The sequence below is a fragment of the Oncorhynchus kisutch genome, linkage group LG10 (assembly GCF_002021735.2).
Source record: "Oncorhynchus kisutch isolate 150728-3 linkage group LG10, Okis_V2, whole genome shotgun sequence".
NCBI lineage: Eukaryota > Metazoa > Chordata > Actinopteri > Salmoniformes > Salmonidae > Oncorhynchus > Oncorhynchus kisutch.
In genome coordinates, this window is record NC_034183.2 from 46,968,861 (window position 1) to 46,981,704 (window position 12,844).

Sequence of the window (12,844 nt, forward strand, 5' to 3'; positions counted from 1 at the left end):
TTCAGACATAAGGAAGTGGATGGCTGCAAACGTTCTACTTTTAAACTCGGACAAAACAGAGATGCTTGTTCTAGGTCCCAAGAAACAAAGAGATCTTCTGTTGAATCTGACAATTAATCTTAATGGTTGTACAGTCGTCTCAAATAAAGACATAAAGGACCTCGGCGTTACTCTGGACCCTGATCTCTCTTTTGACGAACATATCAAGACTGTTTCAAGGACAGCTTTTTTCCATCTACGTAACATTGCAAAAATCTGAAACTTTCTGTCCAAAAAATTATGCTGAAAAATTAATCCATGCTTTTGTTACTTCTAGGTTAGACTACTGCAATGCTCTACTTTCCGGCTACCTGGATAAATCACTAAATCAACGTCAGTTAGTGCTAAATACGGCTGCTAGAATCCTGGGCTTCTTTTTTAGAAATAGATCTTGCCTCTCCTTAAATGGCAGGATCAGATTGTACAGTCAATTTTCCTGCCAGTTCTTGACTAGGGTGACACAATTTACCAGAATTCAGCAGCCGTGCTTCTACACCTGCATTGCTTGCTGTTTTTGGTTTTAGGCTGGGTTTCTGTACAGCACTTTGAGATATCAGCTGATGTACGAAGGGCTATATAAATAAATTTGATTTGATTTGATTTGACTACTCTTAAACCTTTGGATGCCGTCTACAATAGCGCCCTTCGCTTTATCACAGGTTGCAGTTTTAATACTCATCCCTGTATCTTGTACTAAAAGGTTGGCTGGTTCTCATTAAAGTCCCGTAGATCACTTCACTATTCCCTTTTTGTTTACAAAGCTCCACTACACAAGCTTCTGACTTCGTTGTTTAAGTATAAAAACATGCGTTACCAAACACGTTCACAGGGTTGGTTAACTTGAGGTTCCTCGGGTCTCCACCGAATTAGGTAAATCCGCTTTTAGTTTTAATGCGCCTCACTGCTGGAACAATTTGGAGAACTCATTACAATTAGATGTTCTGGTGTCACTCTGCCGCTTAGGGTGTTAATTGTAGCGGAGTACTGTGGCTGTTTTTCATAAATGTTGAGTTTTGTATTGATTGCTGTTTTGTGTTGTTATATTGTTGTTATCAGAGCCCTCTTGTGAATGAGACGGTCTCAATGGGTTTTCCCTGAATAAATAAAGAATAGTGGCCAACAATGTCCGAACTTCCGAAGGTTTGTGTTGGCTAGCTACTGTGTGTGTTTGCTTATCCTGGAAGCGGAAGGGCTGAAGCGGTCCTATGTAAAACAATAGATCATGATTCAATTCAAAATCGGGATATCCAACCAGTGTAGGATGCCGCTTTGAAGTCTGAGGGCACAACCCCTTCATTATGGTCGCTTCTTGCCGACACATCAAAGCAGCTGTTCCAGACTCACGTCAAGGATGTAGAGAGGCTGGCGTTAGCAAGACTAGCTAAATACTATCAAAACTATAGAAACCCTCAGTATCAAAACTCCCCAAAGGCAGCCTTGAAAAGTAGCTGGAGGGGTCTGCAACTTTGTTTTTAGCAACTGAACAAAGTTGTTGTATTTGGCGCATGTGAAACATTTGATTTTATTTGATGACTAACGGTGCCTTACCTGAATTTCCACTCCATAACCCGGATACACTGTGATGCTGTAGATGCACTCCAGAGGAGAGTAAGGGGATGAGGAGAGAGGATTTGGAGACTCCACAATGCCCTCCATCCCAGAGAGACTGGCATTGCACTGCACTGGAGAGAGAAAGTCAGGATACTTGACTGAAAATGCACAAATATCTCAACCCTATGGAAGTAATGCCTATGAAACACTACATTCATCCTAACATTACATAATGTTAGGCATGCAATCCCGCCATTCATTTACCCGGCATATGCACTGTGGTGATGGTTGTGGTGGTGATCAAAGTGGTTGTCGTCTCCTCCTCTGTGGGTGATGTTACAGTTTTTCCTGCTCCTGATTGGCTGGCTGGGGGCGATGAGGTCAGGGCTGTGGTTAGCACCCCTGGTAGCATTACAGTGGCTGCAGGCTCAGTCTGCCCAAGCTGTGGTACAGCCTGAATAGGTTTGGTTGTTGTGCCTGCAATCAAGGCAGAGTGTTTAAACCAGGGATTTGCAACTGGCGGCCCATGGGCCCCCTCTTTTGCAGTCGGATCAATTTCCAAAAATTATTCACACCCCTTGACTTTTTCCACATTTTGCTGTGATACAGTATGAATTTAAAAATGAATAAATTGAGATTTTCACTGGCCTATACACAATACTCCATAATATCAATGAGGGGGGAAGCTAACATATGGAATTATTTTAAGATGGTCACACAAAAATCTAAATATTTGTTTTAGTATTTGATAAAATATTGAATTTTGCCATTACTACTATAGCCCATAAGAACACATTGAATAACACATTCATAAATGGCAAAACAGAGAGTAAAAAAATACTTCATAAGGAATAAGGTTTTGAAATGTCTGTCCTATATATAGGACATAAGAAAATTTAGGGAATATTTTAGTTTTTTGGACTCATATTTAACCCCCGTTTTTTGTTGTCACAAAACTACCTCCATACATCCATAAAATGTTTTAACCGGTACCGGGTTAACTTCAGATGAGTCCTGTGACACTTGTGGGGGCTGTAGAGCAAAACGGAGAACACCATTCTGTTTTTTAAATTGTTGCAACTCGTATTACAATTCGATTCCACGCTTCAAGATTGCTTCGATCACGTGGACTGGGATATGTCCTCATAGTTTCGGACAATAACATTGATGAATACGCTGATTCGGTGAGCGAGTTTATTAGCAAGTGCATCGGTGATGTTGTACCCACAGCGTCTATTTAAAACCCTCCCCAACCAGAAACCATGGATTGATGGCAGAATTCACACAAAACTGAAAGCGTGAACCACTGCTTTTAATCAGGGCAAGGTGACCGGAAACATGACCGAATACAAACCGTGTAGCTATTCCATCCGCAAGTCGATCAAACAAGCTAAGCGTCAGTATACTGTAGAGACAAAGTGGAGTCGCAATTCAACGGCTCAGACACGAGAGGTATGTGGCAGGGTCTACAGTCCATCACAGACTACAAAAGGAAAACCAGCCCCATCGCGGACCACGATGTCTTGCGCCCAGACAAACTAAACAACTTCTTTGCTCGCTTTGAGGACAATACAGTGCCACTGACACGGCCCGCTACCAAAACCTTCGGGCTCTCCTTCACTGCAGCTAACGTGAGTAAAACATTTAAACGTGCTAACCCTCGCAAGGCTGCCGGCCCAGACGGCATCCCCAGCCACGTCCTCAGAGCATGCGCAGACCAGCAAGCTGGTGTGTTTACGGACATATTCAATCAATCCTTATCCCAGTCTGCTGTTCCCACATGCTTCAAGAGGGCCACCATTGTTCCTGTTCCCAAGAAAGCTAAGGTAACTTAGCTAAATGACTATTGCCCCGTAGCACTCACATCCGTCATCATGAAGTGCTTTGAGAGACTAGTCAAGGACCATATCACCTCCAACCTACCTGACACCCTAGACCCACTCCAGTTTGCTTACCGCCCCAATAGGTCCACAGACGACACAATCGCCATCACACTGCACACTGCCCTATCCCATCTGGACAAGAGGAATACCTATGTAAGAATGCTGTTCATCAACTACAGCTCAGCATTTAACACCATAGTACCCTCCAAACTCGTCATTAAGATCGAGACCCTGAGTCTTGACCCTGCCCTGTGCAACTGGGTCCTGGACTTCCTGACGGGCCGACCCCAGGTGGTGAGAGTAGGAAACAACATCTCCACCCCACTGATCCTCAACACTTGGGCCCCACAAGGGTGCGTTCTCAGCCCTCTCCTGTACTCCCTGTTCACCCATGACTGCGTGGCCATGCACGCCTCCAACTTAATCGTCAAGTTTGCAGACAACACTACAGTGGTAGGCTTGATTACCAACAACAACGAAATGGCCTAGAGGTGAGGGCCACAACGAAATGGCCTGGAGGTGAGGGCCCTCGGAGTGTGGTGTCAGGAAAATAACCTCACACTCAATGTCAACAAAACAAAGGAGATGATCGTGGACTTCAGGAAACAGCAGAGGGAGCAGCCCCCTATCCACATCAACGGGACATTAGTGGAGGAGGTGGAAAGTTTTTAAGTTCCTTGGCGTACACATCACGGACAAACTGAAATGGTCCACCCACACAGACAGCGTGGTGAAGAAGGCGCAGCAGCTCCTCTTCAACCTCAGGAGGCTGAAGAAATTTGGCTTGTCACCAAAAACACTCACAAACTTTTACAGATGCACAATCGAGAGCATCCTGTCGGGCTGTATCACCGCCTGGTATGGCAACTGGTCCACCCACAACCCCAAGGCTCTCCAGAGGGAGTAGTGAGGTCTGCACAACGCATCACCGGGGGCAAACTACCTGCCCTCCAGGACACCGACACCACCCGATGTCACAGGAAGGCCAAAAAGATCATCAAGGACAACAACCACCTGAGCCACTGCCTGTTCACCCCGCTATCATCCAGAAGGCGAGGTCAGTACAGGTGCATCAAAGCGGGGACTGAGAGACTGAAAAACAGAATTTATCTCAAGGCCATCAGACTGTTAAACAGCCATCACTAACATTGAGTGGCTGCTGCCAACATACTGACTCAACTCTAGCCACTTTAATAATAAAAAATGTATGTCATAAATGTATCACTAGCCACTTTAAACAATGCTACTTTATACAATGTTTACATACCCTTCATTACTCATCTCATATGTATATGCTGTACTCTAATACCATCTACTGCATCTTGCCTTTGCCATTTGGCCATCGCTAATTCATATATCTGTATGTACATATTCGTATTAATTCCTTTACACTTGTGTGTATAAGGTAGTTGTTGTGAAATTGTTAGATTACTTGTTAGATATTACTGCATGGTCGGAACTAGAAGCACAAGCATTTCGCTACACTCGCATTAACATCTCCTAACCATGTGTATGTGACAAATAAATCAAATTTGATCTGATTTTACAGATGCAGAACAGTTACTATTGCATTCACGTGGTACCTACTATGAACATGGAGACAGGGCAAGTCGTCTGCTGACATTCTGGAGAACTTCGCATAGTTGATCAGGCAGGTAGAATGTTGTCCCACTCATCTTCAATGGCTGTGCAAAGTTGTTGGATATTGGCGGGAACTGGAACACTGTCATACACATTGACCCATAGTATCCCAAACATGCGCAATGGGTGACATGTCTAGTGAGTATGCAGGCCATTGAAGAACTGGAAAATGTTTAGCTTGCAGGTATTATGTACAGATCCTTGCGACATGGGGCCATGCATTATCATGCTGAAACATGAGGTGATGGCGGCGGATGAATGGCACAACAATAGGCCTCAGAATCTCGTTACAGTATCTCTATGCATTTAAATTTCCAATCGATAAAACGCCATTGTGTTTGTTGTCCATAGCTTATGCCTGCCCATACCAAAACCCCGCCATGGGGCACTCTGTTCACAATGTTGACATCAGCAAAACGCTCGCCACACGACGCCATGCACGTGGTCTGCGGTTCTGAGTCCGCAGACCACATGTATGTAAATTCTCTAGAAATGAGAGAAATTAGCATTATATTCTCTGGCAACAGCTCTGGTGGACATTCCTGCAGCAGCACGCCAATTGCACGCTCCCTCATAACTTGAGACATCTGTGGCATTGTGTTGTGTGATAAACTCCTTTAACAACAGGAATGGGATCAGCTTCTTGATACACCACACCTGTCACATGAATGGATTATCTTGGCAAAGGAGAAATGCTCACTAACAGGGAAGTAAACACAGTTGTGCAGAAAATTTGAGAACATTTCTGGGATTTTTCATTTCAGCTTAGTTAGAGTTAGAGTTAGAATATCAAATCAAATCAAAAATCAAATCTTATTGGTCACATACACATGGCTAGCAGATGTTATCGCGGGTGTAGCGGAATGCTTATGCTTCTAGATCCGACAGTGCAGCAGTATCTAAAAGGTAATATCTAACAAACTCCACAACAAAACCTAATACAGACAATCTAGTAAAGGAATGGGATGAGAATACATAAGTATAAAATATATGGATGAGCAGTGACAGAGCGACTAAGATGCAATAGATAGTAAAGAATAGATAGTGAAGGACACAGTATACAAATCAAATCAAATCAAATACATATGGTTCGCAGATGTTAGTGCGAGTGTAGCGAAATGTGTAGCGAAATGCTTGTGCTTCTAGTTCGACAATGCAGTAATAACCAACAAGTAATCTAGCTAACAATTCCAAAACTACTACCTTATAGACACAAGTGTAAGGGGATAAAGAATATGTACATAAAGATATATGAATGAGTGATGGTACAGAGCGGCATAGGCAAGATACAGTAGATGGTATTGAGTGCAGTATATACATATGAGATGAGTATGTAAACAAAGTGGCATAGTTAAAGTGGCTAGTGATACATGTATTACATAAGGATGCAGTAGATTATATAGAGTACAGTATATACGTATACATATGAGATGAATAATGTAGGGTATGTAAACATTATATTAGGTAGCATTGTTTAAAGTGGCTAGTGATATATTTTACATCATTTCCCATCAATTCCCATTATTAAAGTGGCTGGAGTTGAGTCAGTGTGTTGGCAGCAGCCACTCAATGTTAGTGGTGGCTGTTTAACAGTCTGATGGCCTTGAGATAGAAGCTGTTTTTCAGTCTCTCGGTCCCAGCTTTGATGCACCTGTACTGACCTCGCCTTCTGGATGATAGCGGGGTGAACAGGCAGTGGCTCGGGTGGTTGTTGTCCTTGATGATCTTTATGGCCTTCCTGTGACATCGGGTGGTGTAGGTGTCCTGGAGGGCAGGTAGTTTGCCCCCGGTGATGCGTTGTGCAGACCTCACTACCCTCTGGAGAGCCTTACGGTTGTGGGCGGAGCAGTTGCCGTACCAGGCGGTGATACAGCCCGACAGGATGCTCTCGATTGTGCATCTGTAGAAGTTTGTGAGTGGTTTTGGTGACAAGCCGAATTTCTTCAGCCTCCTGAGGTTGAAGAGGCGATCTTCACGATGCTGTCTGTGTGGGTGGACCAATTCAGTTTGTCTGTGATGTGTACGCCGAGGAACTTAAAACCTTCCACCTTCTCCACTTCTGTCCCATCAATGTGGATAGGGGGGGTGCTCCCTCTGCTGTTTCCTGAAGTCCATAATCATCTCTTTTGTTTTGCTGATGTTGAGTGAGAGGTTATTTTCCTGACACCACACTCCGAGGGCCCTCACCATCTCCCTGTAGGCTGTCTCGTCATTGTCGGTAATCAAGCCTACCACTGTAGTGACCACGCAGTCATGAGTGAACAGGGAGTACAGGAGAGGGCTGAGAACGCACCCTTGTGGGGCCCCAGTGTTGAGGATAAGCGTAGTGGAGATGTTGTTTCCTACCTTCACCACCTGGGTGCGGCCCGTCAGGAAGTCCAGGACCCAGTTGCACATGCTGGGGTCGAGACCCAGGGTCTCAAGCTTAATAATGAGTTTGAAGGGTACTATGGTGTTGAATGCTGAGCTGTAGTCAATGAACAGGTATTCCTCTTGTCCAGATGGGATAGGGCAGTGTGATGGCGATTGCATTGTCTGTGGACCTATTGGGGCAGTAAGCATATTGGAGTGGGTCTAGGGTACCAGGTAGGGTGGAGGTGATATGATCCTTGACTAGTCTCTCAAAGCACTTCATGATGATAGAAGTGAGTGCTATGGGGGGATAGTCATTTAGTTCAGTTACCTTAGCTTTCTTGGGAACAGGAACAATGGTGGCCATCTTGATGCATGTGGGGAAGGCAGACTGGGATAGAGATTGATTGAATATGTCCGTAAACACACCAGCCAGCTGGTTTGCGCATGATCTGAGGATGTGGCTAGGGATGCCGTCTGGGCCGGCAGTCTTGCGAGGGTTAACACGTTTAAATGTTTTACTCACGTCGGCCACGGAGAAGGAGAGCCCACAATAGTAGAATACACAAGGTTCAATTTTGAAATATGGTTTTGCATCAGCAGTTTTCTCTTGTGATGTCAGTTACTGAAAGTCACTGAATTAGCTGAAGTCAGCTAACATTTTTTAGATTGTAAATTAGCCTTGCGGCCAGCTATCTAAACTTGTAGTAATAATGGTTGAAATACCGAATGGGGGGCCCACGTTGATAACAAGTCACTCTGTCAGATATTATATAAAAAAATGCAAACATTTTTCTACACCCTATGGCAAAATGAGTAGAATTGCATGAAATGATGTGTAAAACTTAATTTCGCTTAGGGCCCCAAAAGGAGTGAATGTGTGGATATTGATTTGGGTACGCAGACCCACAAGCCACTACAGTCCCCTGTGATAAGTTACGATTTCTTGTGGCCCCCAACCCCATCAAAGTTGCCCATCCCTGTTTTAAACACGCCAAGTTTTGTCATGAGTGTATTGATTGGCCCCAGCCTACCCTTCTATATATGCAGTTGGTTTAAGTTCATTTGAAAAGGGCTTTACAAATAAAAGTATTTCTGTTGTTATTATTAATTAGTAGTAGCATATTGTCCACATCCACATTACCAACAAACTAACATGGTCCAGGCACACCAAGACAGTCGTGAAGAGGGCACAACAAAACCTACTCCGCCTCAGGATGCATCACTGCCTGGTATGGCAACTGCTCTGCCTCCGACTGCAAGGCACTACAGAGGGTAGTACGAACGGCCCAGTACATCACTGGGGCCAAGCTTCCTGCCATCCAGGACAGCTATACCAGGCGGTGTCAGAGGAAGGCCCTAACAGTTGTCAAAGACTCCAGCCACCCTAGTCATCGACTGTTCTCTCTGCTACCGCACGGCAAGCGGTACCGGAGCACCATGTCTAGGTCCAAGTGGCTTCTAAACAGCTTCTACCCCCAAGCCATAAGACTCCTGAACATCTAATTAAATACCCCCTCCCCCACACACACCTCTTTAACACCGCTCCTACTCTCTGTTATTATCATCTATGCATAGTCACTTTAATAACTCTTACCTACATGTACATATTACCTCAACTAACCGGTGTCCCCACACATTGACTCTGTACCGGTACCCCCCTGTATATAGTCTCGCTATTGTTATTTTACTGCTGTTCTTTAATTACTTGTTACTTTTATTTCTTATTCTTATCCATATTTTTTACAACTGCATTGTTGGTTAGGGGCTCGTAAGTAAGCATTTCACTGTTGGTTGTGTTTGGTGCATGTGACTAATAAAATTTGACTGATATTAATTAATATCAGCATTGATAGAATAATGTAAAACTGCTATTGGTGAGCTATACTACCTGTATTGATTGGGGCATGGCCCAGGTACTCCTTACTCAGAAGTGCTGCATGGATCAGCTCACCCAATGGATGGGGACCAGGACTTGCTGTGGGAGTAGCCTCATGGTCAGGTGTCACAAAGCTCACACCTAAGTGGAAAGAGATATATATAAATGTATATAATGACTTGTGAAAACAAACTTCAAAGGGAGGAATTTAAACTATGATTGGCAAATTCGTTATTTTTTCAAAATGTATCAAGAAACACCTGTCACAAGAAACATTGCTGCCTCTTTCTCTATCACTTCCACACACACGCTAGTGCTGAGCGATTAGAGCTATTTGAGGTCGGTTTGATTATAAAAAAAAGATAAAATGTTCCATTTCAATAATTTTTTAAAACATTAAATGTTTTAAATATGTGGGTTGAATTTTGTAACGCAGATATATCCATTAATAAAAGTCCCATGATAGTAGTGACTGCCCATGACTGTTTATCATATATTAACCATCAGTTATTCACATTACTTTACTTTAATAAAATATTTCAGTGATTGTGTATATTACATTTGTTTTATTTGACAACTTATGTAATTCCAAGTCATCATCTCATCTCTATAGAGCTGCTGGCTATGCTGTCTGACAAAGACACTATTTTAGTAGTTTCTCAAAGTAAATAAGCCATACTTTTATGACTGCTGAATGCCAACTATCAATCACTTAGATCATGTATGGTATTTTCAGGTAGAGATACCTCGCAAATAAACTGCCCTCTTGATTGCGCATTCTTCTCTCAAGTAGCAGACGTAAAAGAAACAAAGACCGAACAAGTTTATCCGCACAATGGATTATGATCATTGTAGTTAATTATCAAATTTTCTGTGGATAACTACAGTATAAAGAAATTTGGACTGTTGTAATAAACTACAATTCCCGACTACTAAGCACAGTTCGGGCATATGATCGGACTTATCTCTAGAGAAACTACAGCGCACATTGCATTGAGCTCACAGAAAAAAGCTGAATGACATGAAATTCAAATAATGTAACTGATTTCAGTCAATTTGTTATTTAAAAAAAACTAAAAATAACCAACATTTCAGTTAATCGCTCAGCACTAACACACACACACACACACACACACACACACACACACACACACACACACACACACACACACACACACACACACACACACACACACACACACACACACAACACACACACACACACACACACACACACACACACACACACACACACACACACACACACACACACACACACACACACACACACACACACACACACACACACACACACACACACGTGTTACCTGTAGTTAGGTGGAGGATGGTGACAGATAGTGTCACAGCAAGAACTGTAGACACCATGGCTTAGTATCAGAACAGCCTGACAGAGAGTGGAGGAAAACAGAAGTGGGGAGAGAAAGAGATTTTGAGGAAGGAAGGGAGAACAGATACAGCCTAAATGATGGTAAGAAAGTAAAGCAAGAGAGCAAAAGGAAAATGCTTCGAAATCTGAGTACATTTCTCAATGCATGCCTTACTGCAGTATTGTACTTTAATCAGAACAACAGCACCAGCAACTACACTGATCATTAAAAACCTACAGTAAATCTGTAGTTTGCTTTAGAGCAGGGGTGTCAAACATACGGAGGGGGTACAATCTGGCTCGCAGTGGTGGTGGACTAAAAAAATACAAATGTTTTTAAAAAACACATTTTAAATGGACCTTTATTTTCAACAGGCAAGAAATATAACCAATTTCAGTGCAGCCCTCATTGAAGACCGAATGAGGTCCCCAGGGCAAAATGCGTTTGACACCCCTGCTTTAGAGAGACAGATATTGTACAGTCTGTGACCTGGGAATCTGTTCAATGGTCATTTACATTTTTGATTCCTAAAGAATATAACATACACATGGGCTTAGCCCAAATGTCTTACTCTATCATAAGCCAAGGTTGTACTGCTCCATTCTTTACAAACAATAAACAAACAAGGTATAGCTTCAAAATGTTTAAAACTGTTTGTTGTTTATTTTATTTAACCAGGTAAGCAAATTAAGAACAAATTCTAATTTACAAAATGTGTATGAGGGAGGGTTCATTTCCCCAACACATCCATTCCCAATGTATAAACAAACCCCTCTCAAATTCATAGACAAATGAGTGTAATCCACATGATAGTTTAAAACATGTATTTACATTTGTTCACACTATTGTTATTTGTAAACAATGGGGTAATTAAACATTATTTTAGGTTATGATAGGGTAGGGTAAGCTCATGCTATGACAGTGGTGCTAAACTCAAGAGATGTAATAAGGTATATACATGGGTATATCAAGCATTTCAATGTCATTGAACATATCCCTATATACCATTTCGTATATTTAAATCTACAATAAAAGTGCCTAGGTGAAATTGCTCATAACGTGATATTATCAGCAGTGCAGTATTGTTTATCATTTGTGTTTTTAGTGTTGCCTTCCATCAATATCTGACCATGTAAATCTATCTCACAACATAAAATAAGAGGGAAAGGATATCACATCCCTCTTCGTTTTCAAAATATCCACAAAATCATTATATTTGCCCGACAACCACTATTCAAACATGAATAGGCCTAATTTGTATTTGCGTCAGAGAAAACCAGAGTATATTTGTTTGGTTTAAGATCTCATTGCAGGTAGCGTTTGTTGTGCAAGGTGATGGAGAAGAAAAAGAGACCTGCGCTTATTATTAGGCCTATGCGTAATAGTTAACAGCGAGGGAAACATACATACCTGGAAAATCACGTCCTGAACTACTCCACTATTATTTTCCGTTTCTCTTACACACTGGTATTCGCGTTTCAGTCAAAAATCTGGCTATTGTTGGTTGAGCTATGTTCTTTTTTACTGCGTTCCTTCGAGTCCCTTATATAAAATACCAGCCCTGACGCTGCGCGTTAAATTTGTTTAAATTATAATTTACTTCCACCCGGCCCTGCTCTTTGTGTGAGTATGCAGGGGGTTTTGTGACTACACCAATCTAATATCGTAATCACTACCATTGATTTTCCAAAATATGTGGAAAGGTATCCCGCTGTCTATTGAATCCGCTCCCCCTTTGTCCTTGATGGCATGTCTATCCCGCCTCTCTCTTATTTCTTGGCCCCGAAGCAGGCGAGCGGGTGGGTAGAACACTGGTAGCTGTTTCTACGCGTATGGTTGAAGCGTTGGTGTGTGTGAGGGCATTTAAATCGGGAGTAATAGCTCACAAATGCGCCCTGGTGGATGTTCGCAGATTTGCATGAACTTGGTTCTCTTGGCGAAGAGCTGCACACCGACACAGTGCTGGAACAGCAACACACATCTAATTAGAAGACAACAAATCTATTTCACTTCAATTGACCACACCCTTCGGTATTTTCCGTAAAGGACGATATTATACTCTGGCGCTTTGCGGACACGTCGAATGCGGAACAAATATTATCGAGTTGCAT

General features: G+C 42.6%; 1 protein-coding gene across 2 annotated transcripts in view; it reads right to left on the minus strand.

Annotated features, from left to right (window-relative positions):
• LOC109898250 (seizure protein 6 homolog) overlaps positions 1-12,644 on the minus strand; it is an 80,939-nt gene extending 68,295 nt beyond the window's left edge. The window contains exons 1-5 of one of the 2 annotated variants that reach the window (XM_020493147.2): positions 12,144-12,644; positions 10,674-10,750; positions 9,421-9,486; positions 1,855-2,067; positions 1,588-1,721 (exon numbers count right to left, since the gene is read on the minus strand). In XM_020493147.2, coding sequence (XP_020348736.1) covers positions 1,588-1,721; positions 1,855-2,067; positions 9,421-9,486; positions 10,674-10,731 — 471 coding nt within the window. In that variant the 5' untranslated portion in view covers positions 10,732-10,750; positions 12,144-12,644. Of the gene's footprint in view, positions 1-1,587; positions 1,722-1,854; positions 2,068-9,357; positions 9,487-10,673; positions 10,751-12,143 lie in introns of both variants that reach the window. The other variant, XM_020493146.2, reaches the window with a different exon arrangement.
• Positions 12,645-12,844: the final 200 nt, after the last annotated feature.